The sequence below is a fragment of the Loxodonta africana genome, chromosome 11 (assembly GCF_030014295.1).
Source record: "Loxodonta africana isolate mLoxAfr1 chromosome 11, mLoxAfr1.hap2, whole genome shotgun sequence".
Classification (NCBI taxonomy): Eukaryota; Metazoa; Chordata; class Mammalia; order Proboscidea; family Elephantidae; genus Loxodonta; species Loxodonta africana.
This window is the reverse complement of record NC_087352.1, coordinates 12857878-12875480: the sequence shown is the minus strand read 5'-3', so window position 1 is coordinate 12875480 and position 17603 is coordinate 12857878. Positions and strand designations below refer to the sequence as shown.

The 17603-nt window shown below is 45.4% G+C and overlaps 1 protein-coding gene across 1 annotated transcript in view; it reads right to left on the bottom strand.

Moving 5' to 3' along the window:
* The window catches only part of LOC100654766 (melanoma antigen preferentially expressed in tumors-like), a 56513-nt gene extending 39198 nt beyond the window's left edge, over window positions 1–17315 (bottom strand). Inside the window, exon 1 of the mRNA XM_064293123.1 lies at window positions 16075–17315. Within this exon, the coding sequence (XP_064149193.1) occupies window positions 16075–17315 (1241 nt within the window). The remainder of the gene's footprint in view (window positions 1–16074) is intronic.
* Between the last annotated feature and the right edge of the window lie 288 nt (window positions 17316–17603).

The window sequence follows — 17603 nt, the reverse complement described above, 5'->3', positions numbered from 1 at the left end:
TACAAATGCTCAGAATATTGTAAAAAGAACTGGAGCAGAAGATATTGCAGCAATTTGGACCACTGAGTCATGTTTCCTCAGATCAAGGAACACACTTTACGGCCCATCATGTCCAACAATGGGCAGAGAGGTATCATCCTCAGAGTAAAGGTTTTATACAGAATTGCATCGAGCATTTGAAACACTGTCTAAAATGAGATTGAGTGTAGGTATAGATGCTGACTTACACACTTCCACTAGTGTGTGATCACACTCAACATGAGAAGGGTCCAGGGAGGGTCCTCACCAGATAGGGAGCTCTTTGTTCAATCTGCAGACTTCAGCGTTTCACGTCTGATTCCTGCTACCTGCAACAGGGCATTAGGTGACCACTACCTGAATGGCCCCAGTGGTTAAGAGCTCAGCTGCTAACCAAAAGGTCGGTAGTTCAAATCCACCAGCCACTCCTTGGAAGCCCTATGGGGGCAGTTCTACTCTGTCCTATAGGGTCACTATGAGTTGAAATTGACTCAGTGGCAATGGGTTTGGTTTGGTTTTTTACCTTGATGAGCAGGTTAGATCTGTGCCTGCTTACAAAGACCTGGAGCAGCAGCAGCATCTGCAGCAAACAGAAACCACTCAAACCAATACAAATAGAAGTGGTTTTAGAACAGGTATGAGCATTGACCAACACTCTGGCAGGGCCATATGTTCTGGTTCCATGGTGGAATTCCAGAGATGACCCAGAACAACCTTGTCAAACTTAGAAGTTTAATTTAAAAAAATACAATTGGAATCCATTCAGCAAAAGCAGAGAGAAGTACCCCAAATGCATGAGTTACTCACCTTCCCATTTGCATAGGGAACCACAATTACATACCAGACATAGGTAGAGGATGCAACATGTGTGGATGTGGGGGAATACGTTGGAAGTGGCCACATTGTACACTGGTCCAGGTTATCGCCACTATCACAATCACCTGAGCACAGCACCAGCTCTACACAAAGAGACCCCAACTACCTCTTCACAGAGGGATGTAAGAAAATAGAACCAGGAAACACCAGTAAGTAAAAGTAGACAGAGAATGACCTTTGAGATATCACCAAAAATACTTTTGAGCTCTAGGTAAGTTTGGATCTTTATTAACATTCCACTTATAATCCCATGGACATGACATCCCTTTCGTAACCATGTTTTTTCTAGTTACATTTTTTTTTTTTTTTTTTGGTGGCATGTGTTTTCAGTTGGAATGCATGCTTATTAATTGAGTGCGTTTAAATTTTTGGTTGGTAATATGGAAGCCCTGGTGGTGCAGTGGTTAAGAGTTATGGCTGCTAACCAAAAGGTCAGTAGTTTGAATCCACTAGCTGCTCCTTGGAAACCTTATGGGGCAGTTCTACAGTGTCCTATAGGGTTGCTATGAGTCAGAATTGATGGCAACATTTTTTTTTTTAATATGGATTTTGAGAAATATTATCTGGCAACACAACCCACCAATGAGGCAAGTGGCACTTTGGCACCACCGATCTGTGGCATGTCAGTATGCCACTGAGACCTAGGTATATAATTTATTGCAGGCACCTTTCTATTATGTTACATGGGGAACCTCTGGTTTTCCAAATAAGATGAAAAACTAAACTATCAGGGCTCCCTAACTATCACATTGGAAACCCAAAATTATGCTTACAAGCCTTATCTCACAGAAACAAAAGGGAAAAAAGCAAAAATTTACAAAACTAACAATCCAGGAAGCATCACCTAATAGAATGCTCAGCCTACACAACAATGAGGCTCCAACTCCAGTCTGCTGAGCTTTACACATTTCAAAAGAGACCCACCTTGAGGCTAAATGCATTAAAACAAGAATAACACTGCACTCTGTGGTGCAGAGGCATAAAAAGTGGCTGGCATACCACTTAGGCTGACAGTAACAAAAGGGTTATATTTATGAGAGAGTACACAACCAATTCAGGATGATGGTAGGAACTCAATAATTTTAAAAGGTCTGAAAATTCAGGAAGATACACTCATAAAAAGTTGCATCAGGCCAGAAAATGATGGGCAGGGTAGTGTGGTCCTTGTCCTTTCAAAAGTCAAGGCAGTAGGTTGTGGTGAGATGTAGATTCACCAAATACAGAGCAAGAAAAACAGAGATGGTCTGATGGTCATAAGACTCATGACCCAGTGAGATCTACATTCACTTGGCAACCTGGATATCAATAAACCAGGACTAAGAAAACATCATTAGAGAGTGAAGTAGCGCAGCCTGAACAAGAGGAGAAGGCAAAGGACTAAGTTACTAGAATTTGGCCAAACAGCTGGATTCCTAGAGGTTGTCATGGAGAGCTTCATGATCATGCTGAAGACTGAATAGCTGATACAGCTATCTTGGACAAGGTAATCACAACTCATTTATGTCCCCAGTGGGTTACATATTCATATCTCCTTCACCATAACAGAAAAATAGAAGCTAGAATATTTTATTTTATTCTTATAACACAAAGAACTACCTGGACAATGTCAAGTGACTTTTTTTTAGGAAACAAAACTCTTCTTCCAGAAGACCTAAATAAATGGGAAGATATCCCATGTTCATGGATCAGAAGATTTAATATTGTTAAGATGGCAATATTCCTCCAAAATGATCTACAGATTCAATGTAAACCCCATTAAAACCCAGCTACCATTTTTTCAGAAATTGACAACATGATCCTAAAATTCATAAGGAAATGAAATTCATAAGGAATCATGAAGTGTTCACAGAGTATTGAAAAAGAAGGACAAAGATGGAGAAGTCGCACTTCTTGATATCAAAACTTCAAGGCTATGATTAATTCCGTTTTACAGAAGAGGAAAATGAGATGAATACACATGCTCATGGCCATGCATTTGGTAGCAGCATAGCCAAGAGTCTAACCAGCTCTGCCTACTCTGAAGACAGGTACCTGGCCGCCTTTATTCTGTGATGATGATGATGTCACCATCTCCTCAGTCTGCCCTGGTTCAGCCCCCCTTGTCACTCTCTTGGGGACAAACAATGCCTTCCTATGTCTCCCTAACTCAGTCTCACTCACTCCAGCCCAACCTCCTCAAGGCAGGTACTATGATCTTTCTGAAGCACCAGTATAACTTGATTTCTCCCCTGCTTTACCCCTTCCAGAATTTCCAGAGCCTTAGGGTGGTTTTCACACCCCTCACCATGGCCTACAGGTCCTATGTCATCTGATCCCTGCTGACTTATCCACCCTGTCCCGTCTGGTGATTCCCATGCATGCCATGCTTTATTCCTCTCCATGCATTTGCCCATGCTGGCTCTTCTACCTGGAATACCACCTACCCACTCCCATTTACCTGGCTTAAGCCTACTCACCTTTTAAACTAATCTCAGAGGTGGGCTCCACTGTTGGGTATTTCCCTAATAACTCTTCAATTGGCTCAGTTAACATATATTAACTGAGTGCTTCTTTTGTGCCTTGACCTGTGCTGGGGACAGCAGTAGCTGTAACAGCCCTGGCCCTTCCCTCTTGGACCTCACAGTCCAGAGGAGGACATAGACCCATCCCCCGACAGTAGTGACCCAGAGTTGGGCAGGGCTGGGGTAGTGGAGCCCAAAGGATCAGAGAAGGCTTCCTGGAAGAGCCATGAGATCAACATAGGCAAAGGCCAAGGGATAGATTAAGAAGGCCTGTAGATAGAACTCAAAGGTGTTGCATCTGGTCCAGAGGTTACTCATGGAGCAAACACTCGGTGAGGCTCAGGGCCCTGTGGTGGGGACAAAGCTGTGACCAGGCCAGCCCCAGTCCCTGCTGAAATAGAGCCCATACACCAGTGGGGGGTACTGCAAAAACAAGCAAATAAAACCACACAAGTGAATAAAAATAATAACAGATTGTAATATGAGCTAAGAAATCAAACAGGTGTTGAGCAATATGGGGGACCTAGTTAATTAACACGGTTAAGACCCAGAAGGAGGTGTCTTTTAAGAGAGATTTAAAGAAGCCAGCCATTAAAAGAACCACAGGAAGAAACTTCTAGGCTGAGGGAAAGACAAGTGCAAAGGTTCTGTGCCACACCCACAAACGTTGTTATGCTTGAGCCCATTGTTGCAGCCATGTGTCAATCCATTTCATTGAGGGTCTTCCTCTTTTCAGCTGACCCTGTACTTTATCAAGCATGATGTCCTTCTCCAGGAACTGATCCCTCCTGATAATATGTCCAAAGTATGTGAAACGTAGTCTCACCATCCTTGCTTCTAAGGAACATTCTGGGTGTACTTCTTCCAAGACAGATTTGCTTGTTCTTTTGGGAGTCCCTGGTATATTCAATATTCTTCACCAACACCCCAGTTCAAAGGCATAAATTCTTCTTTGGTCCTCCTTATTCGTTGTCCAGCTTTCACATGCACATGAGGCGATTGAAAACACATGGCTTGGTCAGGCATGCCTTAGTCCTCAAGGTGACATCTTTGCTTTTCAACACTTTAAAGCGGTCTTTGCAGCAGAATCGCCCAATGCAATGCGTCTTTTAATTTCTTGACTGCTGCTTCCATGGGCGTTGGAAATGCAAATCAAAACCACAATGAGATACCGCTTCACCCTGACTAGGATGGCTATGATCAGAAAAATGGAAAACAACAACTGTTGCCTAAGACATGGAGAAATTGGAATCCTTACACATTGCTTGTGTTGTAAAATGGTGCAGTTGCTGGGGAGAACAATTTGGTAGTTCCTTAAAAAGTTAAACACAAATTACCATATGGCCCAGCAATTCCACTCCTAGGTATATACCCAAATAATTGAAAGCAGGAATGCAAACAGATACTTGTACACCAATATTTATTGCAATACTATGCACAATAAGCAAAACCAGCCTAAATGTGCACCAACAGATAAATGGATAAACAAAATAGAGTACATTCATATAATGGAGCATTAATCAGTCATCAATGAACCCTGAAAACAGTATGCTGCATGATCCTACTTATATGAAATATCTAGAATAGGTAAATATAAAGGCCGGGCCTGGGAAATCACACATCAGCTTTAGCCAGGAGTTGGACTCCTCGCTGGGTACCCTTCCTCCCTTTCCTCTCTTCAGGTCTCTAAAGGTGTTAATCCCAGGCTTCTTCACCTACTGCTCAGATTATGGGGCATACCCCAGCCTCTCTTTCCAAGATACCTTAGGGAATGTTGATTTTCCTCAACATCTTCTCTGGGAAAACAAGAAGAAACCAAGAAATTATGAAACACAGACAAGGAGATGAATGGCAAGGTTCAAGTAACTGTCAGAGTTAGAGTACAGGTCAGAGGAGTCTCAAAAGGAGTGGCCCAGATATGCAGACTCCCCTCCTCTTTTCCCCTCCCCACCCACCATAGCCAGGGGAAGGGTGCTCACCTAGCTGCAATCTCTGGAGATGGGGCAGGAGGAGCACTGGGACTTTACTCCAAGAACCTTCAACCTCACAACAAACTTTTGAAGGCCATAAGACTCTGGACAGCAGAGCTCAAAGCAGGGCCAGAAATTGCAGTTGGGGCCACAGCAATGGGTCCTGTTCAGGGGTAGGACAATCTCACCATCACAGCACTGGTCCAAGGGGTTGTAGATCTGGTCCCCACATCTGGGTGTTGGTTGGCACATCCACAGTCCAGAGCTAGCAGAGGAGTCCGGGCAGACATTGCTGATGTGAGCCCAAGGAGGACCAGGCACTAAACCCCAAATGGGAGCTCTCCATAAGCCACACACCCCCTTCCCAATGCAGCCTCTTCATTCTTTCCCATCCTTGTACTCACCTGTGATCACCTTTGAACACAGGAGATGGAAGACTGATAACACACAGACAGGAGCTGGAAGAGAGAGGAAGTGGGGGGGGCACATGATCACTTCAAAAGATGATCAAAAAGAAGAAGATGTCAAAAGAAAAAGCATTTGACAAAATCCATCACCCTTGCATGACATTGATGGATGAATGAATAGGAAGAGAATTTTCTCAACCTGATGAGGGGCAACTACGGTAAGCCCATAGCTCACATCATACTTGATGTTAGCTCTCTCCCTAACATCAGAACCAGACAAGCATGTTCACTCACCACTTCTATTCAACATGGTACTAGAGGGTCAAACCAGGAAAACTAGGTAAGAAAAAGAAGTAAAAGACATCCAGATTGGAAAGGAAGAATTGTAACTCTTTCTACTTGCAAATCCTGGGAAGCCACTAAAACTACTGTTAGAACTAATAGACAAGCTCAGGAAGATTATAAGATAAAGATCAACACACGAAAATCCATTATATTTTATACACTAGCAAAGAACAGTCCAAAAATGAAAATAAGAAAACAATTACATTTACAACAGCATCAAAAAGAATAAAATACTTAGGAACCCCTAACACTCTGACCCCTGACACTCTGAAAACCCAGAACTGAAACCACACCCGAAGTCCATTTCTCAGACAAAGGCTGGACAGGCCTATAAAACCATAACACACGTGAAAAATGTGTTTCTTAGTTCAAATATACGAGAACAAATGGGTAACTCCTGTCCAAAAGCAAGACGAGGAGGCAGGAAGGGACAGGAACTGGACAAATGGACACAGGGAACCCGGGGTGGAGAGGAGGAGGGTGCTGTCACATTGTGGAGATTGCAACTAATATCACAAAACAGTATGTGTATAAATTTTTGAATGAGAAATTAACTTGAGCTATAAACTTTCACCTAAACACAATAAATTTTTTTAAGAAAGAATAAAATAGTTGGGAACAAATAAAGCACAAAATGTGTGCACTGAAAATGATGAAATGTTGTTGAACTACATTAAGGAATATGTAAATGAATGGAAAGGCATCCACATTCATAAATTGAAAGGCTTAACATTGCTAAGATGGCAGTACCTCTTAACTCTCACTTAACTGTCTGATTCTGAGAATCAAAGGACTCAAGGGCCGGAGGATGCATTTGGGGCCACAGAGACACATCCAGTTCAAGCACAGACTAGCCCTCTCATCCAACTCTGCTCCAAGAGGTTATAGATCTGGTCCCCACAACTGGGTGCCAAACAGCACATCCACAGTCCAGAGTCTGGGGGAGTCAGAGCTGGAGTAGGCTCCCAGGACCGGCCCGGTGTCTCTGGGAGTCCCCATCCCCATCCATACTGCTGCCTTCTCCCTCCTCCCCTTTCTCCTCATGACACCTGCCCTCGCCTGTGACTCCTTCCGAGTCTGAGTCTCGAAGTTCAAAAGTGAAGATGGGAGCTGAGAAGTGAAAGGGCAATAAGGACGATGCTGAGAGTGTAGCCATCTGTTCACCTTCACGGGGCACAGGATGATGTCACTGAGCTTCGTTGCTGGTGACAGCTCAGTGTGGGTTTTAAGACCAACTCTGGTGGGAGTCTTGACAGATATGGAAATACAGGAAGGGCTCTGGGAAGAGTTAAGAGTCTGAAATTTGCAGACTGGGAGAGAGATTGCAGTTCAGTCAGATATGACACAAAGGTGATTACGAGGCGGGAAGTCCACAACTGAATAGAGGAGAGAGAAGTAGGTTTGAGGTTTGGAGGTATATGAGGGATGCAGTGACACTTAGGCAGGACTGGGGGCTGGCTGACTTCCCCAGGATTCTGGGCATCTTGCTTCTGAGAGAGGCTCCAGGGCAGTTGATGGGAGAGCAGTGGGAAAATGGGGCGGGGACCTTTACTTTGGTTTATATGCGAAGTGATTTCAGCCACACCAAAGGAACATGACTGTGTCATAGCACAAGCAGTCCCAGGTTACAAACATCCAATTTACGAACATCCCGTAGTTACCAACCAACCCCCCAAAATTCAAGGTACAAACAATAATTCGAAATAATGAACAGGCACAACTTCGTGACTCACATCAAAACATTATTTTTATTATTACAGTACACCCACTTCTCACTTATTACCATGATTAGGTTCCAAAGGCCAGGTTGTTAGGTGAAATCAGTGTTATGTGAGAGTCGATGACTGTGCCTCATCTTCCGTGCCAGTGTTTCTCCCCCCCGAACCCTCGCCTGTCACTCACCACTTCAGATGTGCATGAAGCGCTAGGCCCCCCTTCCGCACCACACCTTTCACACCACCCCAGGAGCCCATGGGGGTTGTGGATGGTGGTGGTAATCCGGTGTTGTCCACTGCCCACTCCGCCCTCCACCTTCTACCTCCAGCCCTGGGTGGGGACCCCGCTCTTCCTCCATCTACCCCATCCCAGCAGCCCCATGTGACCCCTTCCCTCTCCCCCCTTTCCTTCCTCCACCTACCGACCTCCGAGGCACCTTTGGCTCTTGCCCGGCCTCTCCCTGCCTGCCAGTGACCTCGCTTCATCCTGCTCCCCCTTCATCCTGCTCCCCCCTTGGCCAGACAAGATACTGAAGATAAACAGGAAAAGGCACCCTGCGACCAATCAGCCACCAACCCTCGAGTGGCCGGTCATCACCAGGGCCTCTGGCATATCGTTTGGGGTGGCCCATGGAGGGCACCCCAGCCTGGTCACAGCCCGCATGGGGTCCAGACCAATGGAGGCGCCACCTGAGAATTTTTTTCAGAGTTGTCTTAAATTCAAAGTGTCAAATAACATGAGAGTCGATAAGTGAGGAGTAAGTGTATCATTATGTTAAAGATGTTTTAGTGCAGCTCCAAGTGTTACTTCAATGTTTTTTATGCATAGGAAAGTACACCGTATACTATATATATGAAGACAAACATTTGACTACTGAAGTTAGATATGAACTATACCTAGATGTTCCAATTTAGGAACAAATTCGATTTAGGAAAGGAACTCGATGGCAATCTGGTGCTGCCTGAATGTACTACATACAATGTTGCAACACAAAAATTTCCTGATGTTATCATTCTCAGCTGTTTAGATGTAATGTTTCCAAAACCCAGAGACAAATAAAAATTAGAGTTATAAATATACTGGTAATGAATGGCGATAATAATGTAAACCTTTTAAAAAATGAGATATTTGACTTATGTCAGAACCGACTTACAACACAGTCGTTGGAACAGAGCCCCATGGTAAGTCAGGGACTACCTGTGAATTCATAGAAAACTAAAAAAAAAAAAATTTACAAAAATTATAAGTGTATGCAGGTAAAATGAACAAAGTCACCACATGTAAGGTCAATATGCAGAATCAATTACATTTCTCTATCATAGTAAAACCCAACCTGAAACCCAGTGCCGTCGAATCGATTCTGAAAGGCTGCAGGAATTGATGGAATACCAATTGAGATGTTTCAACAAACAGATCCGGCGCTGGAAGTACTCACTCATCTATGCCAAGAAATATGGAAGACAGCTACCTGGCCAACTGACTGGAAGAGATCCATATTTATGCCTATTCCCAAGAAAGGTGATCTAACCAAATGTAGGAATTATTGAACAATATCATTAATATCACATGCAGGAAAAATTTTGCTGAAGATCATTCAAAAGTGGCTGCAGCAGTACATCGACAGGGAACTGCCAGAAATTCAGGCTGATTTCAGAAGAGGATGTGGAACCAGGGATATCGTTGCTGATGTCACATGGATCCTGGCTGAAAGCAGAGAATACCAGAAGGATGTTTGCCTGTGTTTTATTGACTATGCAAAGGCATTTGCCCATAGTCCAAATGCCGATAGTTTCCACTCCTGTCACATTACTTTCCCCCTCTCAGTGTGCACCTATGGCCTTATGGGGAGTTCTTTACCATCAGTTGACTGAGGAAGAGAAAACTCATGCCTGGTTTACAGATGGTTCTGGGCAATATGCAGGCACCACTTGAAAGTGGACAGTGGCCGCACTGCAGCTCCTGTCTGGAACCTCCCTGAAGGAAAGTGGTGAAGGGAAATTCTCCCAATAGGCATAACTTAGTGCGCCCGATTGTTCACTTTGCCTGGAAGGAAAAATGGCCAGATGTATGACTGTATATTGATTCATGGGCTGTGGCCAATGATTTGGCTGGATGATCAGGGACTTGGAAGGAACATGATTGGAAAATTGGAGACAGAATGTACAGGGAAGAGGTATGTAGATAGACCTCTCTGAATGGGCCAAAGAAGTGAAGATATTGGTGCCGCATGTGAATGCTCACAGAAGGATGACCTCAATAGAGGAGGATTTTAACAATCAAGTGGATGGGATGATGTGTTCTGTGGAAACCAGTCATCCTCTTTCCCCAGCCACTCTCCTCATTGCCCGATGGGCTCATGAACAAAGTAGCCATGGTGGCAGGGATGCAGGTTATGTGTGGGCTCAGCTATATGGATTTCCGCTCACCAAGGCCGACTTGGCTGAAGCCACTGCTGAGAGTCCAAACCGCCAGCAGCAGAGACCAACGGTGAGTCCCCGATATGTCACCATTTCTCAAGGTGATCAGCCAACAACCTGGTGGCAGGTTGATCACTGGACCACTTCCATCATGGAAAGGGCAGTGTTTTATTTTTAATGGAATAGGCATTTACTCTGGATACAGATTTGCCTTCCCTGCATGCAACACTTCTGCCAAAACTACCATCCATGAACTTACAGAATGCCTTATCCAGCATCATGGCATCTTACACAACATCACCTCGGATCAAGGGACTCACTTCACAGCAAATGAAGTGAAGCAATAGGCCCATGCTCATGGAATTCACTGGTCTTATGATGTTCCCCATCATCCTGAAGCAGCTGGCTTGATAGGATGATGGAATGGCCTTCTAAAGGCAAAATTATGGCACCAGCTAGCTGGCAAAGCCTTGCATCCAAAATATGGTGCTGTTTCTCTCACAGCCAGGATTCATCATAGGCCCAGGAATCAAGAGGTAGAAATAAGAGTGGCACCACTCGCTATTACCCCTAGTGATCCACTTGCAAAATTTTGGCTTTCTGTCCCTACAACCTTATGCTCTGTGGGTCTAGAGGTCTTAGTTCCAATGGGAGGAATGCTCCCACCAGAAGACACAACTCTGAATCAATTGAACTGGAAGCTAAGAATGCTACCTGGTCACTTCAGGATCCTTATGCCTCTGGATCAACAGGCAAAGAAGCGACTTACTGTGTAGGCTGGTGTGATTGGTCCTGATTACCCAGAGGAAATCGGACTGATACTACGTAATGGAGGTAAAGAAGAGAGTGTCTGGGATCCCTTTAGGGCTTCTCTTACTACTACCATGCCCTGTGATTAAAGACAATAGAAAACCACATCAACTCAATTTGGAGATGATTACTAATGACCCAGACCTTTCAGGCAAAGAATTATGACTAGTTTTAATGTACTTGTTGAGAGTAAAGGGAATACAGAATGTATGGTGAAAGATGGTAGTTCTAAATACTAGCTATGACTACGTGACAGTTATAGAACTGAAGACTATAATTGTTATGAGTATTTATTTCTTGTACATGTGCATCAGGCATTTTTGTTTTCTTCACTTATAAAATATAAGATGTAAACAGGGCTAGTGCATTTTTGGTTGTACACATGTTAATTGTATCACGTTAGGCACAAGTATGACTTTATTATCGTCTTCATTAGAGATGTATACGGGTACAAGTTGACAAGGGGTGGACTGTGATGGCTAAAGCTGTGTGTCAACCTGGCTGGGCCATGACTTTCAGTGGTTTGGCCGTTATGATGTAGTTTGGCAGCTATGTATGATGTAATCTCCCACGTGATAAGATCTGAAATAATGTAATCACCTCCATGATAAGATCTGTCATAAACAGCCAATCAGTTGAAAGGAAGCTTCCTTGGTGGTGTGCCCTGCATCCAGTATAGGTGGACTGTCTTACAAACTTGCTGATTTTACTCACCCTGGATCCTGCAGCTGGTTCTGGTTCATCTTACCTCAGATTCTTAGGACTTGAGCTAGCGGCTTACCTGCCAATCTTGGGATTTCTCAGCCTCCACAGCCTATAAGCAAGAAGCTTGCTGTCTGACATGTCAATCCTGGGTTTGCCAGCCCTTGCTGCTACATGAGTCAGGAGACTCCTCCAGTCTGACCTATGGACTTGGGACTTTTCAGTCTATAAAACCATGTGAGCCATTTTCTTGATATAAATCTCTCAGGTGCTCCTTGGAAACCCTATGGGGTGGTTCTACGCTGTCCTATAGGGTCTCTATGAGTCGGAATCGACTTGATGGCAACGGGTTTGGGTTTTTACATATTATCAATATCACACGCAAGCAAAATTTTGATGACAATCCTTCAAAAATGGCTGCTGCAGTATATCGACAGGGAACTGCCAGAAATTCAGGCTGGTTTCAGAAGAGGACGTGGAACCAGAAATATCATTGCTGATGTCAGATGGATCCTGGCTGAAAGCAGAGAATACCAGAAGGATGTTTACCCATGTTTTATTGACTAAGCAAAGGCATTTGACTGTGTGGATCATAACAAACTATGGATAACATTGGGAAGAATGGGAATTCCAGAACACTTAATTGTGCTCATGAGGAACCTTTACATAGATCAAGAGGCAGTTGTTCGAACAGAACAAGGGGATACTGATTGGTTTACAGTCAGGAAAGGTGTGTGTCAAGGTTGTATCCTTTCGCTATACCTATTCAATCTGTATGCTGAGTAAATAATCCAAGAAACTAGACTATACAAAGAATAGGGCATCAGGATTGGAGGAAGACTCATTAACAACCTGCGTTACGCAGGTGACACAACCTTGCTTGCTGAAAGTGAAAAGGACTTGAAGCACTTACTAATGAGATCAAAGACCACAGCCTTCAGTATGGCTTGCACCTCAACATAAAAAAAAAACAAAAATACTCACAACTGGACCAATGAGCAACATCATGATAAACAGAGAAAAGATTGAAGTTGTCAAGGATTTCATTTTACTTGGATCCACAATCAACAGCCATGGAAGCACAGTCAAGAAATCAAATGACTCATTGCATTGGGTAAATCTGCTGGAAAGGCCCTCTTTAAAGTGTCAAAAAGAAGGGATGTCACCTTGAAGGTTAAGGTTCACCTGACCCAAGCCATGGTATTTTCAATCACATCATATGCATGTGAAAGCTGGACAATGAATAGGGAAGACTGAAGAATTGAAGCTTTTGAATTGTGGCGTTGGCAAAGAATATTGACTATACCATGGACTGCCAAAAGAATGAACAAATCTCTCTTGGAAGAAGTACAACCAGAATGCTCCTTAGAAGCAAGGATGGTGAGACTGCGTCTTACATACTTTGGACATGTTGTCAGGAGGGATCAGTCCCTGGAGAAGGACATCATGCTTGGCAAAGTACAGGGTCAGAGGAAAAGAGGAAGACCCTCAATGAGGTGGATTGACACAGAGGCTGCAACAATGAGCTCAAGCATACCAATGATTGTAAGGATGGCACAGGACCGGGCAGTGTTTCGTTCTGTTGTGCATAGGGTTGCTATGAGTCGGAATCAACTCAGCAGCACCTAACAGCAACAACATATATATATATATTATATATATATATATATATATGCTTCACTGGTTTTGCTTCTCTAGAGTACCAGCCCAAGACAGCCACCCTGCCCCCCAGCCCCAGCCATAGCAGAACTGGCCCCCTCCATGTGCCTGGCCCTTCCTTCTGCCCTCCCCTCCCAGTACTCACCTCCTTCTGAGTCATATCTCATCTCTTTGTGTATCAGTTACTAATTTGCTCCAGCTATATCATTCTACCTGGTGTGGGAGGTGGGGAGAGCTGTAGGTGGGGCTGAAGGAGGCTGGAGCAGGCAGCCTGAGAAACATTAGGCCTCTTTCGGCCCTGCAGGCTCCCCACATGAACAAAGCCTGAAATGGAGGCTCCTTCAAGATCCTCAGGCCTGACAGATGGGGAAACTGAGGCCCAGGGAGGAGAAGGTGCTTGCCAAGGGCACACAGTGGTCAGTGTTTGATGGATCCCAGGCCACTAGAGCTTTGGTGCTGACTCTCTCTTCTGCGCTTGAAACCCTCATTCTGTCACTCTAATGGACCCAGATACACCCAGGGGATGCTCTCCAAACATGGGAGATCAAATGAGGTTTCCGAGGTCACAAGCAAGTGATACAGAAGGCAGGAATTGCACCCTCGTTGCCCAAGACACAGCCTTTCTCTCATGGAGCCGCTGGATGGGTTTAAACAGACAACCTTTCAGTTAGTAGCCAAGCACTTACTCATGGGTGCTGTAAGAATAGAAATTTATCGTCCCACAGTTCTGGAGGCTAGTAGTCTAAATTCTGGCTGTCCATGAGGCCATGTTCTCTCCAAAGTCTCTAGGAGAAAATCCTTTCTTGTCTCTCCAGGCTCCTGGTAGCCCCAGGTGTTCCTTGCGATGTAAATGCGTGTTCACGTGGCCATCTTTCCTCTGTCTGTCTCTCTGTGTCTCTTCTTCTCTTTTATAGGACAGCATTATGATTGTATGAGGAACCACCCTACTGCAGTATGAACTAAGATTAATTTAACTGACAACATCTTCAAAGATTCTATTTCCAAACAAGGTCACATTCACAGGTACTGGGAGTTAGGACTTCAGCATAAGTTCTGGGAAGACACAATTCAATCCATACCAAAGGCTCTGCAGAACCCTTGGATGGGGCAAGCCGAGATCCTCCTACTCCATTACACGCACACACACACACACACACACACACACGTGTGTGCAGCTGTTGAGTGAGAGGGTGAGCGAGATGCTTGGGGAATGACCCCAAGGGACGAGAATCTGGGCTTCCTGGTGATGCCCTCCCTGGCTGTGAGGCTCAAGTAAGGCACTCATCCTAACAGGCAGGATGATGGATTAAAAATTACTAGGGCTTTGGGGCCCTGCAGACCTGATTTCAAATCTAGCCTCCACCCACCGCTTGCTTTATCAACTATAATAACCCTAATAAATAGTTACCATGCATGGAATCTTCCTAAAAGCCCATCTCAAGTGTTGTCTCATGCAATCCCTGTTTTTCAGATGAGGAAACTGAGGCTCAGAGACATTTAGTCACTTGCCCAATGTCACACACATTATTGGAATCTCTGTCAGCCTGGCTCCAAAGCCCACGCTGTGCTGCCTCTAGGAATAAATCACACCTCTGGGCCTCAGCTTCCCCAGCTGTCAGTGGGGGAAATAAGGTCACTTCTTTCTCAGGCTTGTTATGAAGAAAGTTCCTCCACATGATACCTGGTACATAACCCCAAAAAAACCCTTTCCAGTGAGTTGATTCTGACTCATGGGAACCCAATGTGTTATAGAGGAGAACTGCTCCATAGGGTTTTCTTGTCTGTAATCTTTACAGATGCAGCTTGCAGGAACTTTTCCTGCATAGCCACTGAGTAGCCAATGGCAGAGTTTACCCTGGATCTTTTGGTACAGAACAGGAGGCCAATAAATGGCAGATGTTCTCCATCCTTCTTCTGGATCCTACCCTTAAAAATAGGATGAAGCCACTACCCCTGTCTTCTCCACCAAAATGGACCGGACTCTTTAGGCCCTCACTGTTGGGAAGCGCTAGGGTCTGCAAGGGGTGGGAGGTCGGGGGGTGTCAATCTGTCCCCAGGTCCACAGGCTGCAGGCTGACCTCCCTGCTGCAGCCACAGACAGCTTCAGGTGAGGACTGGCTCTAAAACACACTTGTAAGGCTTCCTTTGCCTTCCTATTTGTGAAACTGAGTTTTGAAATGCGAGTGGTCAGATGACAATAAATATTGTTGGAATCCACAGCTCGTAATGGTTTATAAATTGTGACTCATACTTCTACTGGTGCCTGGGTCACCGGCTTCCTCCCTGCCTCCAGCTCTCCAGCTCTGTAGCCCGCGAGAGGCCCTGGTGAAGTCATCAACTGGGAATAAGGGACGCCCTAATAACTAAATTTCACTTGTCAGCTTTCAGCTCTCATGTTGGATGTTAAGTTCACAAAAATATCACAAAGCATATATATACATATTTATATACACACACACCAAAACCAATCCACTGACGCTGAGTTGATTTCAACTCGTAGAGACCCTATAGGACAGAGAAGAACTTCCCCATAGGGTTTCCAAGGTTGTAATCTTTACAGGAGCAGACTGCCACATGTTCTTCCTGAAGAGCACCTGGTAGGTTAGAATCCCAGAATTTTCAATTAGCAGCTGAGCACTTTAACCATAATTACCATGATTTGACTATAATTACATAATAGGCACAGGAGCTGTCACTGAACAATAAGACCGAATTGGGCCGCCCTAAGTCCTGCAGTATCAGTCTCAGCTCGGCCAGAGACTGTCGAAGGTTGCCCAGGTCAACAGTGCCTTGGAGGCCCACATAGCACTCCAGAGGGACAGGAAAAAGTCCGAGTCTGAACCTGCTCAGCAGGACGGTGTGCCGCAGCAGGCTCTGCAGGGCCGCCACGGAGACTGGGTTTCCACGGAAGCTGAAGCTGGTGAGCTGGGAGCAGCGGCCCAGAACAGGCAGGATGGACATGAGCTGGGAGTCCCTGATCCCGCACCCATCTAATGCCAGGCGGTGGAGGGTGGCTGAGGCTCTCTCTAGCACAACTTGGAGGAACTCGGGACTTAAGGCCATCATGTTGACCTCACTCAAATTCAGGTACCTTAGGTGGCTGGTGTTCAGGCAGGACGCCAGGTGGGTCAAGTCGGACTCCAAAAGCAAGCAATTAGTCAGCGAGAGGGTCACCAAAGGGGTCTTCGGGCACCTGAGCACCTGGTCGAGGTGGCCTTCCAGCAAGAAGACAGAGTCCAGGTGGAGCTGGTGCAGACAGAGCAACTGAGTGCTGAATTGGGAAAGTAGCTTGTCCACTTCCTCCGCCGCCCGGGGAGTGAAGGAGATCGTCATGACGTGAGAGACTCGCAGTCTGCTCAGATTCACCATCTGGCTCAGGTGAGGAGCAAAGCTGGCCAGGGTGAGCAGGTCCCAGTGGCCATTCACTTCTACCTCTTGGACACAGTCCAGCTGCACCATTCTCAGGATCTTCTGAATGTGTCCGAGTGGCATATCAAGAAACTTCAGCTTCCTACAGCACAGCTGTGGCAGACCTTTTCCCTGCTTGACCCTCTTCATGAGGAAGGTGAGGAATTCATCGGGGGCGGCTTTATTAAGGCAAAAGTCTTCTAGGAGCACCTGTATGGGGGCCAAGTTTTGCTTCTCCTCCTTCCTTGAATCATCCACTTTTTGCCTCTTAAGCTTAGGCTGGGCAGCCTCCGGCTCCTTGGATGAGCACATGGAAAACCTGTCCCAGGTTCCAGACCATATGTTCCGGAAGTTGGTATTAGCATTCACCCATAAATCCAGCCCTTTCAGCTTCCATCTCCTGGGGGGGATCTTCCCGGCAAGCAGGATATCGAGCTCATCTGGTGCAGCTTTTAGGATGTCCTGGTGAGGCTGCTGAGCCTTCATCAGAGCCCCAGGGGAAGGTGGGTGAAGGGCCAGGTCTGCACCATTGTCTGTAGTATCCTGCTGTGTCTCCTAGTGACAGCCTCCATGGACAAGGGTGAGAAGGGTTCTGTGGGCGGCTATTCCAGAGCTGTAATGGCCAAGGCTTTGTCCCACAGCAGGCTGTGGTTTGCAAGGTCCAAGAACCTGGGTAAGCTCCAGTTGTTCATGCTGATAAATCTGCTCCAAAAGGAATCCTGATTTGCAGTTGGCAGGACAAGTCTTCTAAGACCTCAGGGAGAGCCAAGGTGA